The following is a 15,673-nucleotide window of genomic DNA, read 5'->3' as shown; positions in this document are numbered from 1 at the left end:
AATTTTGACAAGGACACATAATTTTACTTCTTATGGAAAACCAGGTATCACTTCATTGAAACCTCATCAAAATTACTCAGTTGATCCTTTTAAATTTGGTGAGGTACTTCGGTGTAGAATGTCGAAAAATTTGCAAACTAAAAGGGTTTGACATACGGTTTTATGAATATATATATGTCAGAAGGTATCATCTTTAGGTCTATAGAACTCTGGGTTTAAAAAAAAATTATTCCGAGAGGAGTGTCCAGGCTTTACTGACTAACTAAAATATGCTTTTTGGCTTTGGGATGAAATGATACCCAATCAGTAACTATTTCATACTAATTAGCAGTTAAATATATAATCCCATTATATTATTTATTTATTCAATTATTTATTTAATTGAGCTATAATTTATGTATAACATATAGTTTCAGGTGTACAACATAATGATTCAGTATTTGTGTACATCACCGCAATTAATCTAGTCAACATCCATCACCATATGTAGTTACAAAAAAAATTTTGTGTGTGATGAGGTCTTAAAATCTCTCCACAAGTTTCAAATATGCAATACAGTATTATTAACAGTAGTTACTATGCTGTACTGTAAGTCACCCCCGTGACTTACTTATTTTATAACTGGAAGTTTGTACCTATTAACCTCTTCGTTACATTTCATCCACCTGCTACCCCTGACAACCACCAGTTTGTATCTGTAAGCTTGGTTTTCTGTTTGTTTGTTTTGTTTCTTAAATTCCACATAAAATTGAGATCATGTGGTATCTGTGTTACTCTGTCTGACTTATTTCATTAAGCATAATGCCCTCAAGATCCATCCACGTTGTAAATGGCAAGATTTCATTCTTTTTAATGGCCAAATAATATTCCATTGTATGTTTACCACATCTTTATCAATTCATTCATTGATGGCCACAGGTTATTTAAATAATGCTGCTATGAACATGGAGATGCATGTGTCTTTTTGAATTAGTGTTTTTATTTTCAGGTAAATACCCAGTAGTGGATTGCTGGATCAGACAGTACACCTATTTTCAATTTTTTGAGGAACCTCCATAATGTATTTCATAGTGGCTGCACCAGTTTACATTCCTCTCAACAGTGCACGAGGTTTCCCTTTTCTTCACATCCTCGCAAACTCTTGTTATATGTTATCTTTTTGATAAAAGCCATTCTAACAGATGTGAGGTGATATCTCATTGTGGTTTTAATTTGCATTTTTCTGATGATTTCATGTGTCTATAGGCCATTTGTATATCTTCTTTGGAAAAATATCTATTCACATCCTCTGCCCATTTTTTAATCACTTTTTTTTCCTATTGATTAGTACGAGTTCTTTATATATTTTGGATTTTAACCCCTTATCTGATATATGGTTTGCAAGTATTTTTTTTCCATTCAATCGGTTTCATTTTTCATTTTTTTTGATGGTTTCCTTTGCTGTGAAGAAGCTTTTTAGTTTAAGGTAGTCCCATTTGCTTAGTTTTGCTTTTGCTGCCTTTTCTTTTGGATCTATCCAGAAAATCCTTGTCAAAACTGATGTCAAGGAGCTTACCACCAATAAACATAGTATTATGGTTTCAGGTCTTATGTTCAAGTCTTTAATCCATTTTGAGTTCATTTTTTGTGTATGGTATAAGATAGTGTTCAGTTTCATTCTTGTACATGTGACTATCCAGTTTTCCCAGCACCATTTTGCTACCTCTATTTTATTTGCTATTTTTACTTTTTTAAAGAGAAGGAAAAATTATAATGTAGCATGGGATCCAATAAGAGAAAATAATGAAGTAGGCTGGTGAAATGATTATCATTAATTTTTAAATATATGAAATAAAAACATGTTATAATGTCATATTAAAAATAGGGTGAATGATATATTGTGTATGTGTGAGTATGTGTATATAAGTGTGTGGGGCATACACACATATCTATGAAAAATCAATGTACTTGCTTTTGTTTGGTTCTCTGAACAAGTAGATAAATGATGATTCTTGGCTTTTATATGCTTATCTTCATCTAGTATACCTTATATCTTTTATATACCTATCTTTAATGTTCCTCTACATTCTAAGCATTTTAGGGTCGTAGTGTTACTTAAGTTATTGTTTTACATGCAGTCTTTGCACCTGCATAAAGTAGTAATCTTAAACTTTCGTGCTTAACTGAAATTGCAAATTTGAGATATTTTTCTGATTAATTTTAGATCCCAGTTATTAAAGCTTTTGGCATCTTGAAGCGAGCAGCTGCTGAAGTAAACCAGGATTATGGTCTTGATCCAAAGATTGCTAATGCAATAATGAAGGCAGCAGATGAGGTAAGAGGTGATAAATATGTTTACTTAATGGCATCAGACCCGTATTATCCCCTGGATGATGGCAAGCTCTGGCAGGAGGAAAGGGGCACTGTGAATCCCTGAGTTAATGAATTTCAGGGTAGGGTGGCAGCATTATTGTTTGGTAAGGTTATTAATATGGTGCTTAAAATACTATATTGTGGCAAATTTGCTGGATGACCTTTTATTTTCAATTCTCTTTACTTATAATTTATATAGTTTAAGAAAACTTTTTGACGAGATACCCTTTAAACTTATGTATTTGATTTATTTTATGTATAAATGATTCCTTTTAAAGCTAATTGGTTATTTGATAATATGTATGGAGAATATAATTTCACTATTCCACTAATAACATAATTGCTTAAGGAAGCAGACAGAGATAACAGTTTTAAAGCTCAGTATATAATGTTCTTTGCAGTACTGTTTGTTTGTTTGTTTATTTTTTAGATTTCTACCTTCAGCTTCTTTTTTTTTTAATGGAGGTACTGGGGTTCAAACCCAGGACCTTGTGCATGCTAAGCACATGCTCTGCTGCTGAGCTATACCCATCCCCCACCTTTGTTTGTTTGTTTGTTTGTTTTTTAATGGAGATACTGGGGATGGAACCCAGGACCTCATGCATGCTAAGCATGAGTTCTGTAACTGAGCTACCCCCCCCACTCCTACTATTTATAATAATAATAAATTAGACTGTGTAAATTACATTGTGAAGCCATAGTAGTTTAGTTTTTTAAAGAATGTCATAGAACAAAGCCTACCATGGAAGAAGTGGGGAGAAAAGATTGCAAAATGAATGTACTTTATGATCCTAGTTTTGTTTAGAAAAAATGAACATAAAATGTGTTTTTCTATATCTACACGTATACTCCCATCACTTGAAGTAGAGACTAGGAGGAGACGCCAAAATGCTGATTCTCTTTATTTGTGAGGGTGGAACTGTGGTGACTGTTATGCTTTTCTCAGTTCTCAGAATTCTTTACACTGATCACCTATTTATTTTTATACAAAAAAGTTTTACTTTGAAGTGAACCGTGTCTAAGGTAATCGATTTCTAAAGTGCCTATTGATTTTTTTTAAGCTAAAATCATTCCTAAAGATGAAGTTAAGCACCCACTCTCTTAGAAAGCTTACAATTCAAAAACTAATAAATTAACTAAAAGTACAAAAATATGACAAAAATAGGAACAAATCTAGATGATGTTTATATCTATGCTAGGAGGGTGCTACTCATCAGACATCTGTGGCGTGCAGTAGCTGTTAGTGAAGTCACACTGTTAAGTCACTCATTCGTTATCATGTTGACTCTGGCAGTAACATCTGTTGGATATTCCTGCCAAGTACCAACAGTAAATTTATCTAGAGGCTTAACATGTTTACCAGCCTTAACAGGTGGCCCTATCTGGATATTTCTAGAGGAGGCAGATGGAGAAATAGAAGAAAGATCACTTTGATTCAGTTTCATTTGCAATCAGTGAAATTGTTATACGTCACAACAGATAATCTTTCGCCTTTTAAAGTAGCAGTGGTTAGAAAAAGTGATGCTGCAGAAGCTTCAGTTTGCTGGACAACCACGAACTATATGGTACCATCAATAGCATACGAACAAAGTGAATGTCTTTAAGATATTATAAATGAGGCCAGCTTAATTGTATTTGATTAAAAGTGGTAGTTAAATGAATACTGAATATTTCTTATTTTTTTAATTTATTTTTTAACATTTTTTTCTGCAGGTAGCTGAAGGTAAATTAAACGATCATTTTCCTCTTGTGGTGTGGCAGACTGGATCAGGAACCCAGACAAATATGAATGTAAACGAAGTCATTAGCAACAGGGCGATTGAAATGCTAGGAGGTGAACTTGGCAGCAAGAAACCTGTGCATCCCAACGATCATGTTAATAAAAGCCAGGTCAGTATACGAACTCTTCTTTTCTTTGTTATAAATTGAGATTTTCCTTGTGAATAGGCATTAACTTTTGACACAGTGTTCATTCTGCTTATGTTCTGTAATGGAAAGGACTTCTTATATATTCTTATTTTTCCTAGGAATCTTGGGTATGTGTCTTAAAATTCATAAAAATTACTTTTAGGGGGAAAAAATCACTTTTAGGACACCTGAATTTAGTATATATGTATATCTTTATTGCTTGCTTTATATTTTATAAACTCTGTTTTGAAATTAAAATTATTTATAAGAATTACAAAGATATTTCAAAGAGTTCCTGTAGACCCCGTCACCCAACTTCCCTTAATATTGAATATTTTACATATCCCTGTACACTTATCCCACTAAGAGATTAGCATTGTTACAATACTCTTAACTAAACAGGCTTTGCTAGGATTTCCCTGGCTCTCTATCGATGTTCGTTTTCTCTTCCAGGATCCAGTCCATGTTCCACATTGTATTTAGTCATCATATCCCCTTAGGATCCTTTAATCTGTGAGAGTTTGTCTTTCGTCTTCCTCACTTTTGAAAGCAGTGGTCGAGTATTTTGTAGAATGGAATGAATGAATGAATGAAACCTCAGTATGAGTTTGTCTGCTATTTTCTCATGATTAGACTGAGACCATGGATTTTGGAGAAGACTAAGTTAACTCAGTGTTTTGTTACTGCTGGTCTTACATGCATCTGCTAGCTGTACTTCTCTATGTCTTGCTGTCATTTGTTAGTAAGCAGATATGATGATAATATATAATAAACATTCATTATAGGTGGTGTATGTAATACCAACCTAAACACCTCCCACAAAGGAAATCAGGTTGCGTTGTATTTGATCCTATGTCACTTGCCATACGTAAATGGCATTGAGTACAAAATATACCGAGTTTTGAGTAGTCATTTAGTGAGATTTTTAAATTGAGACATTCAAGTTTGTTTTTTGTTGCCTCTGATTTAATATTTTACATTTCTTTTGAAAATTTTTCAACAGAGCTCCAATGATACTTTTCCCACAGCAATGCACATTGCTGCTGCCATAGAAGTTCATGAAGTACTGCTGCCAGGATTGCAGAAGCTACGTGATGCTCTTGATGCAAAATCCAAAGAGTTTGCCCAGATCATCAAAATTGGGCGTACTCATACACAGGACGCTGTTCCACTTACTCTTGGGCAGGTAGAGGAGTGTGATTACTTTTGGTTCAATTGTGGGCTTCATACAAATGGCCAAAATAGAGATTACCCTCTAAACCACATTGGTTTAAGAAACCAGATTTATAACAATTCAGTTCAGTGGCAGAGATGGTTCTGCATTAATCAGTCCATAGTTTTCTTGGCATCCACTTAGGAGAAGAGCAGAGCATCCTGGCTATGAGCCAGACTTCACGTCAGTCTGCTTGAGTTCAAGTCTTAGCTTTGCTATGTGCAAGCTATTGGACCTTAGGAAAATTATTGAGCCTTTACGTGTGTCAGTTTTCTGAGCACTAAAATGAGAAAAATATTATCTCTTTCCTAGTACAGTTACGAGGTTCAAATAAGCTGATTCATGGAGAATGCTTAGAACCATTCCTGATGCATTATAAGCACATATTGGTGTTAGCCATCATCATCATCTTCCTCAGTATCATTATCATTTCTTCCTTTTCTCTCTTACTCTAAATTAGTAGGTTCTTTAAAAATTGATTTTAAAATGATTAAATGGGGCATACTTTACTCTTTAAAATTGTTTTGGCCACATACTCTCTTCTCCAAAATACCAGTATTTTGGAGTTTCTTGATTGTATTTTTACGTTTCTTTATTATATTTTTATGTTTCTTTATTGATACCTTAAAGACTGTAATAGTATACATTGCAAAGGAAATGTAAGGAAATACAGGGAACAGTTTTGTCTCAGTAAGCTTACTCCAGTTTGGGAAGTAAGACACACACAAGTTCTATATCAATAGATGGTTATATATGCCAAGTATCAAATGATGGTTATTAAATAATAGTTCTGTAGAAATTCAGGTGAGGGTGAGAGTTTGACTGCTGCTTACTTGGAAAGATTTCATTTGAAGTTCAGATAAGAACAAACATTGAAAAAAGCTTGATCACTTAGCTTAACTTTGTCACAAAAGGGGTGAGGAAAACTAGAAATGATTAATTGACATACAGATGATATGACCAAATTGAGCTCATTAAATTAAGTTGCTTCTTAAGACTGCCTTATTTCTCTTTGTATCATTGGCTCTTAATAACATGCATAATTTCTAAGGAGATACAGTATATGTTTTTGAAACTTTTAAGTATCCCTTTGTTTTCTAACATTTTTCTTTTTTGTGTGTGTCTCACATGTTGGAAAAACCATTGTGTGCTCAGGTCCGTTTGGGCCATGACTCAGCCTCCCATGTAAAATCATCACCCTGAATATTATGACAGAAAGTCACATTTTTCTGTTTGACTTTACCTTATCAGAAGCATGTATACTTGGTTTTATTGGAATTGTGTTTTGAGTTTTTTGACTGCAATTTTTTTCCCCAATAAAAAAATATATTTCTTAAGTAAATCCAGCTGTTATGTACATAAGTGACATCAGATCAGATGGATCAGGTCTACCTGAAAGAAGCTGTATCTTCTAAAATGTTTTCTTTAGCGCAGTATGAAATCCTAGTACTAATCAAAAGTATTCAAGGTTTTTCTGTGTTTTTAGGCAGGAAAAAAGATAGATTTCTTATAATCATATATCCTGGCTTGCTCAGTTGAGTTCCAGTTTGTGCCTTCTGTCCCTGCATAGTTCTTAATAGGGCCCCTGCTGTGTTCTCAACATGATAAATTCTGTGGTTACTTAGAATGTTATACTTTGGGAACCAGTGTGGCATTAATAGCGGAATTAGAATGCATCTTGAAGCTATAGTCTGTCTTTATCCTGTTACCTTCTTATGCTGTTCAGTGAGTCACTTAGCTTCTTGAGTCCCTATAAAACATCCTCGAATTCCCTGTCAAGTGTTTTAACTGAAATTGTATGGAGGATATTTCTATGTTTGGTTTTTTTCTTGAGGGGATTCAGGTTTTGTCTTTCTCAAAGTGATTTGAGGTACACCAAAAAATAAATTATTTGCAAATAAACCAATAATTTAATTTAGGACAGTTGTTCTTTTTTTTTTTTTTTTTAAGTTTATTTCCTATGTTGTTTTTCTTTGCTTTCTATTAGAAGACTAGTTATCACCAGGCCGCATGTTATCATCAGTGACATTATCTACCTGATAGGTTTATAAATCCTCTTTCTCCCCTATTCTTTGCTTGTCGTATGAATTAAAATAGCATAAATACCACTTGGTAGCTTATTTTGTACTTGAGACAGGTTTCTTAAAAACTTCTGTTTAATGCAGTTAGAGTAACTCATAAGCCATTAGGAAATTACATATTCTCACTTTAATTTTTTTCTCTTTTCAGGAATTTAGTGGTTATGTTCAGCAAGTGAAATATGCAATAACAAGAATAAAAGCTGCCATGCCAAGAATCTACGAGCTCGCAGCTGGGGGCACTGCTGTCGGTACGGGTTTAAATACGAGAATTGGCTTTGCGGAAAAGGTTGCTGCCAAAGTGTCTGCACTCACAGGTAAGTGATAATACGATTTATTACTCATTTCCATCATACTAGTCTGTATTTTTACCAGGTGTTTCTGCTTTGAATCTTAGAAATTTAAAGTTAGAAATAATATTTTCCCATTGAACGTGTATGTGCTTTATGTCTGTTTCAGAAGTTATAGTGTTAATCCTCTTGCTTTTTAAAAGTTTTCCATCCGTGAGTTCACACAGCATGTAATTAAAATCTGTTGGTGTTAACTTTGTTTACTATCAGGTAGTATGCAGTTATTTTCTCTTTAAAGATGTTTTGAATACTCATTTTCAAAGCAGGGAAAATCAACTAATGGTTGAGAAATTCATTTGAGTGATAAATATGTTGGTGATTGACAGGCTTAATTCTTTTTTTTCTGTGGCATGCTGTGGAGTTTTTTTGAATTAATGACTTTTTTGAATTTTCTTTTCTTTAGTGGAATACTATGCTCAGTAATGAGAATTGTCATTAGAGCTGTCATCTCCAGAAAACTCTTACTAAGATACAGATGTTGCCGGGGGGTTAGGGTTGAGATAATTATACAGTGCTCATTCTTACTTACTAGAGATTTGTTTTTTAATCAGATTTTAATTGAGAGAAATTGTATTATAGGGTTTAGAATGTGTAGATCTTTAAAAATTTGAACATGGGAGAGATTGAGAATGTCTAACTCTTTTGGGTCCCCTAATCTCTCAGGATCCTGTGGGCCCGGGCCAGAGGAGGGAACAGAATCCCTAAAATGGGGGAGGGAGGTTACAAAGAAGGGGGTGTGGAATAAAGCAGAGTGAGTTTTACCTATTTTTCATCTTTACTCAAGTGTAGTCAGACATCATACACACGTGTTTCCTGTAGGATAGTGTTTTTTTCTTTCAATATATTTATTGTACTTGTTTTTTTATCCTTTCAGTGTGCTGATATCATCAGTTTCTTTCTGCTTCTTAGAGACTTTTTGAATAATGTAGACGAAGCTTGAGTCTTAAGCATTTTTTTCTGAAGTAAAAATTGTATTTTGTTCTGTTTTTGCTTTTCATGTATTGGCACTTTCTGTTTAACTTGCTGATATTAGAAAAATGTTTAATTTTACCTGTTAACTCATACAGGTTACTTTTTCTTCAGGCTTGCCTTTTGTCACAGCTCCAAATAAATTTGAAGCTCTGGCTGCTCATGATGCTTTGGTTGAGCTCAGTGGAGCCATGAACACTACTGCCTGTAGTCTGATGAAGATCGCAAATGACATTCGTTTTCTGGGTTCTGGTCCTCGCTCAGGTCTGGGAGAACTGATTTTGCCTGAAAATGAACCAGGAAGCAGTATCATGCCAGGTAATTATATAGCTGGTAAATGTTAGAGCTGGAACTTGACTAGAACCCAGGCATTCTCATCTACAAAGCGGGTCTACTTTTGTTTAACATGATCCCCAAGTGGATGGGGACATGTATGGCGTATGTGTTTCAGAATGTCTTTGTGGGCCGCCTTCAATCAGGGCTCCTAGGAACATCACCCAACAATATAGGAGAAAAGAGTTTTAGTTAGCAGCATATATTTTGATTCCCACATTAGAAAATGTTTGATAGTTCTTTCTCATGATCCAAAGCCCATAGAGTTCTAGAGCACACTGTTAAAGTGATCAGCATGGGTTGCATAAAAATGAATTATACGAAACGCATCTTAAATTTTTCATTTTGGGTTTTGGCTCTTTAGGTAAGGTTGGCCCCACAGATATGGTTGGGTCCTTGCTTTATTATATGTCTTACTTTTTTTAATGAAGTTATATTTCCTTCTTTTCTGGATTATTTGACATAAAACCGAATCTTAACTCATACTTCAAGCCACAGTTGTGTTTGATGTGGTATCTTTCCTTGGCGGTTTTCTTGAAGGCAAGGTGAACCCCACCCAGTGTGAAGCAATGACCATGGTTGCAGCCCAAGTCATGGGGAATCACGTCGCTGTTACTGTTGGAGGCAGCAATGGACATTTTGAGTTGAATGTTTTCAAGCCAATGATGGTAAGCTTTAAATTTGACTTTTAATGTCTTTAACTGAAGGTTAGTGGTCTTGGTTTTTGTCTTTCATAAAGCTTTCTTAAAGTTCATGAGGTACTTGAATGATAAAGGTAGCAGTTGGAAATCAAGCATACATTAATGTTAGAGGATTAATCCTGAATATTTAGATAGGTGACTTTTAGCTTAAGTAATTTGATGGTTTGCTTTTTTTAATGGAAAGAAAAATTCCAGAAGTGGGATATAGGTTTCTCCCTTGTCCCTTGCCACTGGGGATGCCAGTAGCTAGAAATATGTTCCAGTCTACTCTGTTTAAAAAAAAAAAGAGGAAGGAAACCCTCCCTCCAGCCTGTCTCCTTCTTATGCTGTTGCTTTCTTCTTCTCTCTGAATTCAACCCTTTTAAAGGAAGACCCATTCTCACTTTTATTTACACTACAGTCTGCCTTACATCCCTGCACTTGTATATGAATTGTTCTCATAGCACTTGTGACCTCTTGAGTCCAGTAGACATGCCATGGCTAACATCTGACCTTGACTCTTCCCCTCCTGAAACACTCTTTGTCATTGGTTTCTTCAGCACGCTCTCTGCTTCTCTCCCCTCCCCGCCCCCCAAGGCTTTCTTCCATTGGTTTTATCTCTTCCATATACCTTGAAAACATTGTGTCTGCTAAATCTGTTCTTTTTCCTTCATCTTTATGAAGATGGAACAAGATGGCATCATCATTCATCCAGTTTCCCCAACTTCAGATAAGGGAGCTGTTGTCATTTAGAGTCCTTTACTTGTGTAAGGTATTGTATCTAAATATATATTAGAGGCTTATTTCCAGTGCATATCTGGTGTACAGTCTGATTTCAATTTGATAAGAACATGAATGACAAATATTAAATACATTCATTCAGTGTATTCATCAAATATTGATTATTAGTTTGTACCAGGCACTGTACTGGTTGCTAGTGATAGAACAATGAAGAAGACAGATTTTTTTTGCGTCTATGGAATGTACATTCTAGTGTAAAATAGAAAAATAGGCCAAAGTACGTCTCAGACCAATAAGCTTTTGCTTTCAGGTCAGATTCCAAACAGTTAACACCAACTGCCTGGCAAAAACAGTGCAAAACAATAAATGTCTTGCTAATTTTTTCTTTAAAAACAAAAGCCTGTTTTGTTTTTAGTAGAAAATAAGTCAAGATAATCAACATTTGCCATGTAATAAAATCATTGGTATCGAGTTAAACCTTGACGTTCTTTTCCTTCTCCTTGAGTCCATTGTTGGTTTTCAGACCCTGGGGTTTCAGACCAGAGGGATTAGGATGTAGATACGTGTCTTACTATCTATTGGGAATATTACTAAAAAGAACAAAAAAAAGCTAAAACAGACTTTATACTGTTTTAAAATACTGTGTGAAAGGTTATTTTCAAGTGACCGTGGAATATTTGTTTTGTTAAGCATAATAAACATGCTGATCATTAAGAACTAGGAAGCCCTGGGTGGAGGCTATAGCTCAAGTGGTAGAGCGCATGCCTAGCATGCACAAGGTCCTGGGTTCAAATCCCCAGTACCTCCTCTAGGAAGAAAGAAATAAACCTAATTACCTCCCACCTCAAAAAAAACCAAAACAAAACAAAAAAACAAACAAGAACTAGGAAGCCCTGACTTCACTGATTGCCTCCAACATATGCTGAACTTTCTGACGTCTGCATCTTTGTTTCTCTTCCTGCTGCATGGAAGATTCTTTTTCCATCTGTCTATTGAAGTCCTCTCCATCAAACAGAGCTCTATCGATTCCTACAACTGAAATTTGTTTCTCTTTCTCTATGCTCTCTAACATTTCATACCTGTGTTTTGTAACACCATAGACTGTCTTTGTTTTAGTTATTTGTATTTATACCTTTTTACCTCTTCTAGACTTATGTGCCCTGAAATGTTTATAATTCCTTTCATATTTGTTTTCTTGAGTATGATGCTTTGCAAGTTGTAGGAGTGCTATATGTTAATTGAATTGTATATTCATTTGTGAACCAGCAAATAGTATGTTATTGGACAAAGAAAAAAGGTAGGCTTAATAAGTCTCGTTCTTTCTTAGATTAAAAATGTGTTACACTCGGCCAGGCTGCTGGGGGATGCGTCAGTTTCCTTCACAGAAAACTGCGTGGTGGGAATCCAGGCCAACACAGAAAGGATCGACAAGCTAATGAATGAGTCTCTAATGTTGGTGACAGCTCTTAATCCTCATATAGGTATGCGTTTAAGGATTAGTAGTGCCATTTTGAATACAAAGTTAAAAAGCTGAAAAATTTTAAGAGACTTCTGGATCAGTGTTGGTGAACAGCAAATTCCTTTTGGACAATCGCTTAAAACATTTGAAATTGTGTTGAAAGACACTATATATTTTTTTAACCTTTATGGTGTCATAGTTCTTTCAAAAACTTGATTAATTATGCTTCATTTTATCTGAAATATGGTAAGTTCAGAAGTAGAACTTCAAACTTATTTTAATCTTGATGGAATTCAGATACTGCAGGACACTTGGGAAAGGTCCTCTCAGTTCATAATGTCACTAGGTGACACTGGCTGATTAACAACAGTGATTTAATTCATTTTTCTACCTTCTCTAGATGCTGTACTATACTTTGTTGTTTTATTCAACTCAGAAATGTATTAAATTAAAAGAAAAAGGGTTATGTATGCATTGCTTATAGGGAAAGGGGGGAAATGCAAATATTTTGTCTAAAATTATGGCTTTTGTATTGCAAGCCTTTTCCAGAATTATAAATATCTCATTATGTAGCTTCAAACATGTTGACTTGGATTGTAGACTGACTAAGACCATAGTGATCCCCATTAAATACACTCTTGACTCATGGGTTTTGAGGCATTCATTGCATTATGTGATGATGTGTTAAAAGCCTTTTCCCATCTTCTCCTTACTTCTGAGCTGAGATTATTAACATATTCTTTGATTTTCTATTTTAGAGCAAGTTATGATGTAGTCATTTGGCATGATATGATTACTGTTACGAAACAATCTTACTTCTGTAATCCTGAACTGTCGAGGCTGATTTTATATTCTTGGCTTTATGTTAAGTTATAATTTCAGTCTTTTAAAGTTAGAGCTCATTTGACTGCTTCAGGTAGCTCTGAGCCCAATATGTTATCTCTTCTTTGATGTACTGTTGACATTGGCAATGATATTTGGATTCTTTTGAAATTATTGTCCATCAGCATTCAACTGGAGAGACACAGGGGAACCCAAAGGCTCATGTGAGAAATGTTTCATCACATTTATACTTCAGAATTTATTACCAAAACATGTAAATTAGAGATACTCCTAAAGCTGAGTGATTGGTATGTCTTTCTTAGGGTCAATTTAGTGTGAGGTAAAGCCATACAGGATAATTGGGCAAAGCACACCTTACCAGTGACAGAGCATGAACCTTACAACTCCACATCAAGGGTTCTTTTTGTGCTTCTTATGTAACAAGCTGGTTGGTAATCATGTTTTGTGGGACTTGTAGAAGAGGACCAAAAGGATTAGCATAATACTTAGATTTTAATGTCATTATTAACATGAAAGTACAGAATATCTAATATTGACCCCAAAGGTTTAACATGAGAATTCTTCCAAAGTTAGTCTGATCAGTAAATGCCCTTTTCAGCATGTTTAGCATTCACAAATTCAGTTAAGTATAAAATTTACTATGCCCATGGTAAGTTTTATAGGTGGTTAATAATTGCATACTACATGTAAGATCTTGTAGGTGGTTGATAATTGCACACGACATGTAACATTTTGCTCGGTTGATGATCATATTGCCTCAGCAGGCTTCTTCTCTTTGGTCATAGTCCTCTGACCTTGGATTTTGTTTTTTTTTTTATTAATTTTTTTCCTCCTTCATTGGTTTCATTTTTATTTTTTCTCTGCTTTCTGGCTTTTGTCTTTGTCTTTTTTTGTTTAATTGCATTCAGTTGAAATAACTTGCAGAATTGTCCTGCCCCATCTTTATTAATTTCAAAAGCAGTTAACCTTGAAGTAAACAGTTGATCTCTCGCACAAGTACATATTTATGCTAAAACTTCCCAACCTGTACCCTTGTAATGTCTGGAAAGAGGCCAGTGTCTGGAGTGCTGAATAGAGAGCTGTTGGGAGCAGCTCGGAAGGCACATCTCTCCTCAGAGCCCTGCCTGCTCTTCCCTCCTTGTGCATGGACTCCCAGGAGAGGAGACGACTGTCCTGTCTTGTCCCTCTCAGAGCCTTCCACCACAGTTCCTGGTCAGGCAGTGCCGTATGTTCTGTAGTGCTGCCGCGTGCAGCTTGTTAATGCTTTGTTAGAAAGATCATTGCTTCTGGTTAAACATGCTGTTGAAACAACACATTTATCCTACTCAGATGTATGTTTTTCTGTCTTGATATATGTGTATATGTATATATACACACACATATATGTATGGAGATGTATTTATGTATATATTCTCCCCCTTCCATGAAAATAATTTGAGTCATTGGGCAATTTTAATTTAGGAACAAATCTTGCAGAAAGTGAGGTGTGTTTAAGTCTGTATTAGTTAAGAAAAGTAAAACTTATGTTCTGTATAAGAAATGACAACCATCAAGATAATCACTGTTAAATATTTTTAAGATTAAAAACTGTTTACTTCAGAGACCAGCAGCATCAATATCAAGTAAATAATAATGATTCCCTTTTGCTTTAGAAAACCACTGCTAACTGTTACCTCCCCTTTTAATTTTTCCTTCAGGGTATGACAAAGCAGCCAAGATTGCTAAGACCGCACACAAAAATGGATCAACCTTAAAGGCAACTGCCATTGAACTTGGCTATCTCACAGCAGAGCAATTTGATGAGTGGGTAAAACCTAAGGACATGTTGGGTCCAAAGTGATTGAAATAAATTTATAATAAACAGGATTATGGAGTATAAAATAAAGTGAAACAGACTCCTTACATTTCTTAAACAAAAATGGATAAATGTGAAGAAAGCTGCTGTGGAACTTGAGCATCTCTAGCAGGGCAGTTTGGTCAGTTTGTAAAACCCCAGGACCTGCTAGGTCCAGAGTGAATTTAAAAAGTGTAAAATAAAATAATTAAATTGTATAAAATCAAAAGAAAGACAGACTGATTGTTCTTTCATCATTAATTGACTTGTATTATAGCTGATTCTGTGATTTATGTGTATGGGTGTTTATTATTTCAGGTGTTTTATAAAAAAGCTTTAGAGCTTTAATTTTTTTTGGTTGGTGGTATTTTTAAAGAATTCTCCTGTGATGAAACAGTTCTTGTTAGTTCATTCTAAAGTCATGTCTTCAGACATCTTTTATTTTCCCGTGATTTGGGAGTATAAGCTGACCAAGCATTTGCCCTTCTAAGTGGGCATGTGTGTGCACACGCATGCATGTGTGTATTTGGAAATAGGGTAGATTAACAAAATTAAGACATATATATCCTATGTGCTAATTACACAGACACACATACCTCCTGATCTTATTTGAATTTTCATAGGCTGGAAAGACTGAGTCGAGAATTATAGGACATGGATTAGAAAGGACAAGGGGAGCAAGCACGAAGCTTGGAAAGAAAGGGAGGGTATCATGAAGGTAAGTCTTATCTCTCGTCTCTACACCAGCGCCAGGATTTTTCAGCAGGAATTCATTTGAAACAACTTCAGGAAGTTTTGAAGTAGCAGATCTAGGGAGATCCAGGTTAGGTTGATTTAAACTCGAAACTTAAGGCTTTATTTAAAATAGAGCCAACCTCAATTATATAGGGAATTGGGACAATTTGGTTTGCTC

General features: G+C 35.1%; 1 protein-coding gene across 3 annotated transcripts in view; it reads left to right on the top strand.

Moving 5' to 3' along the window:
- The window catches only part of FH (fumarate hydratase), a 29,931-nt gene extending 14,938 nt beyond the window's left edge, over nucleotides 1-14,993 (top strand). For all 3 annotated transcript variants that reach the window (XM_064477211.1, XM_010992074.2, XM_010992073.2), the window contains exons 3-10: nucleotides 2,204-2,314; nucleotides 4,066-4,242; nucleotides 5,264-5,446; nucleotides 7,703-7,868; nucleotides 8,985-9,188; nucleotides 9,744-9,871; nucleotides 11,952-12,105; nucleotides 14,624-14,993. In XM_064477211.1, the coding sequence (XP_064333281.1) occupies nucleotides 2,204-2,314; nucleotides 4,066-4,242; nucleotides 5,264-5,446; nucleotides 7,703-7,868; nucleotides 8,985-9,188; nucleotides 9,744-9,871; nucleotides 11,952-12,105; nucleotides 14,624-14,766 (1,266 nt within the window). In that variant the 3' untranslated portion in view covers nucleotides 14,767-14,993. The remainder of the gene's footprint in view (nucleotides 1-2,203; nucleotides 2,315-4,065; nucleotides 4,243-5,263; nucleotides 5,447-7,702; nucleotides 7,869-8,984; nucleotides 9,189-9,743; nucleotides 9,872-11,951; nucleotides 12,106-14,623) is intronic.
- The last annotated feature ends 680 nt before the right edge of the window (nucleotides 14,994-15,673 follow it).

Source organism: Camelus dromedarius, chromosome 21 (genome assembly GCF_036321535.1).
Source record: "Camelus dromedarius isolate mCamDro1 chromosome 21, mCamDro1.pat, whole genome shotgun sequence".
NCBI lineage: Eukaryota > Metazoa > Chordata > Mammalia > Artiodactyla > Camelidae > Camelus > Camelus dromedarius.
This window is presented reverse-complemented; position numbering and strand designations above follow the sequence as displayed.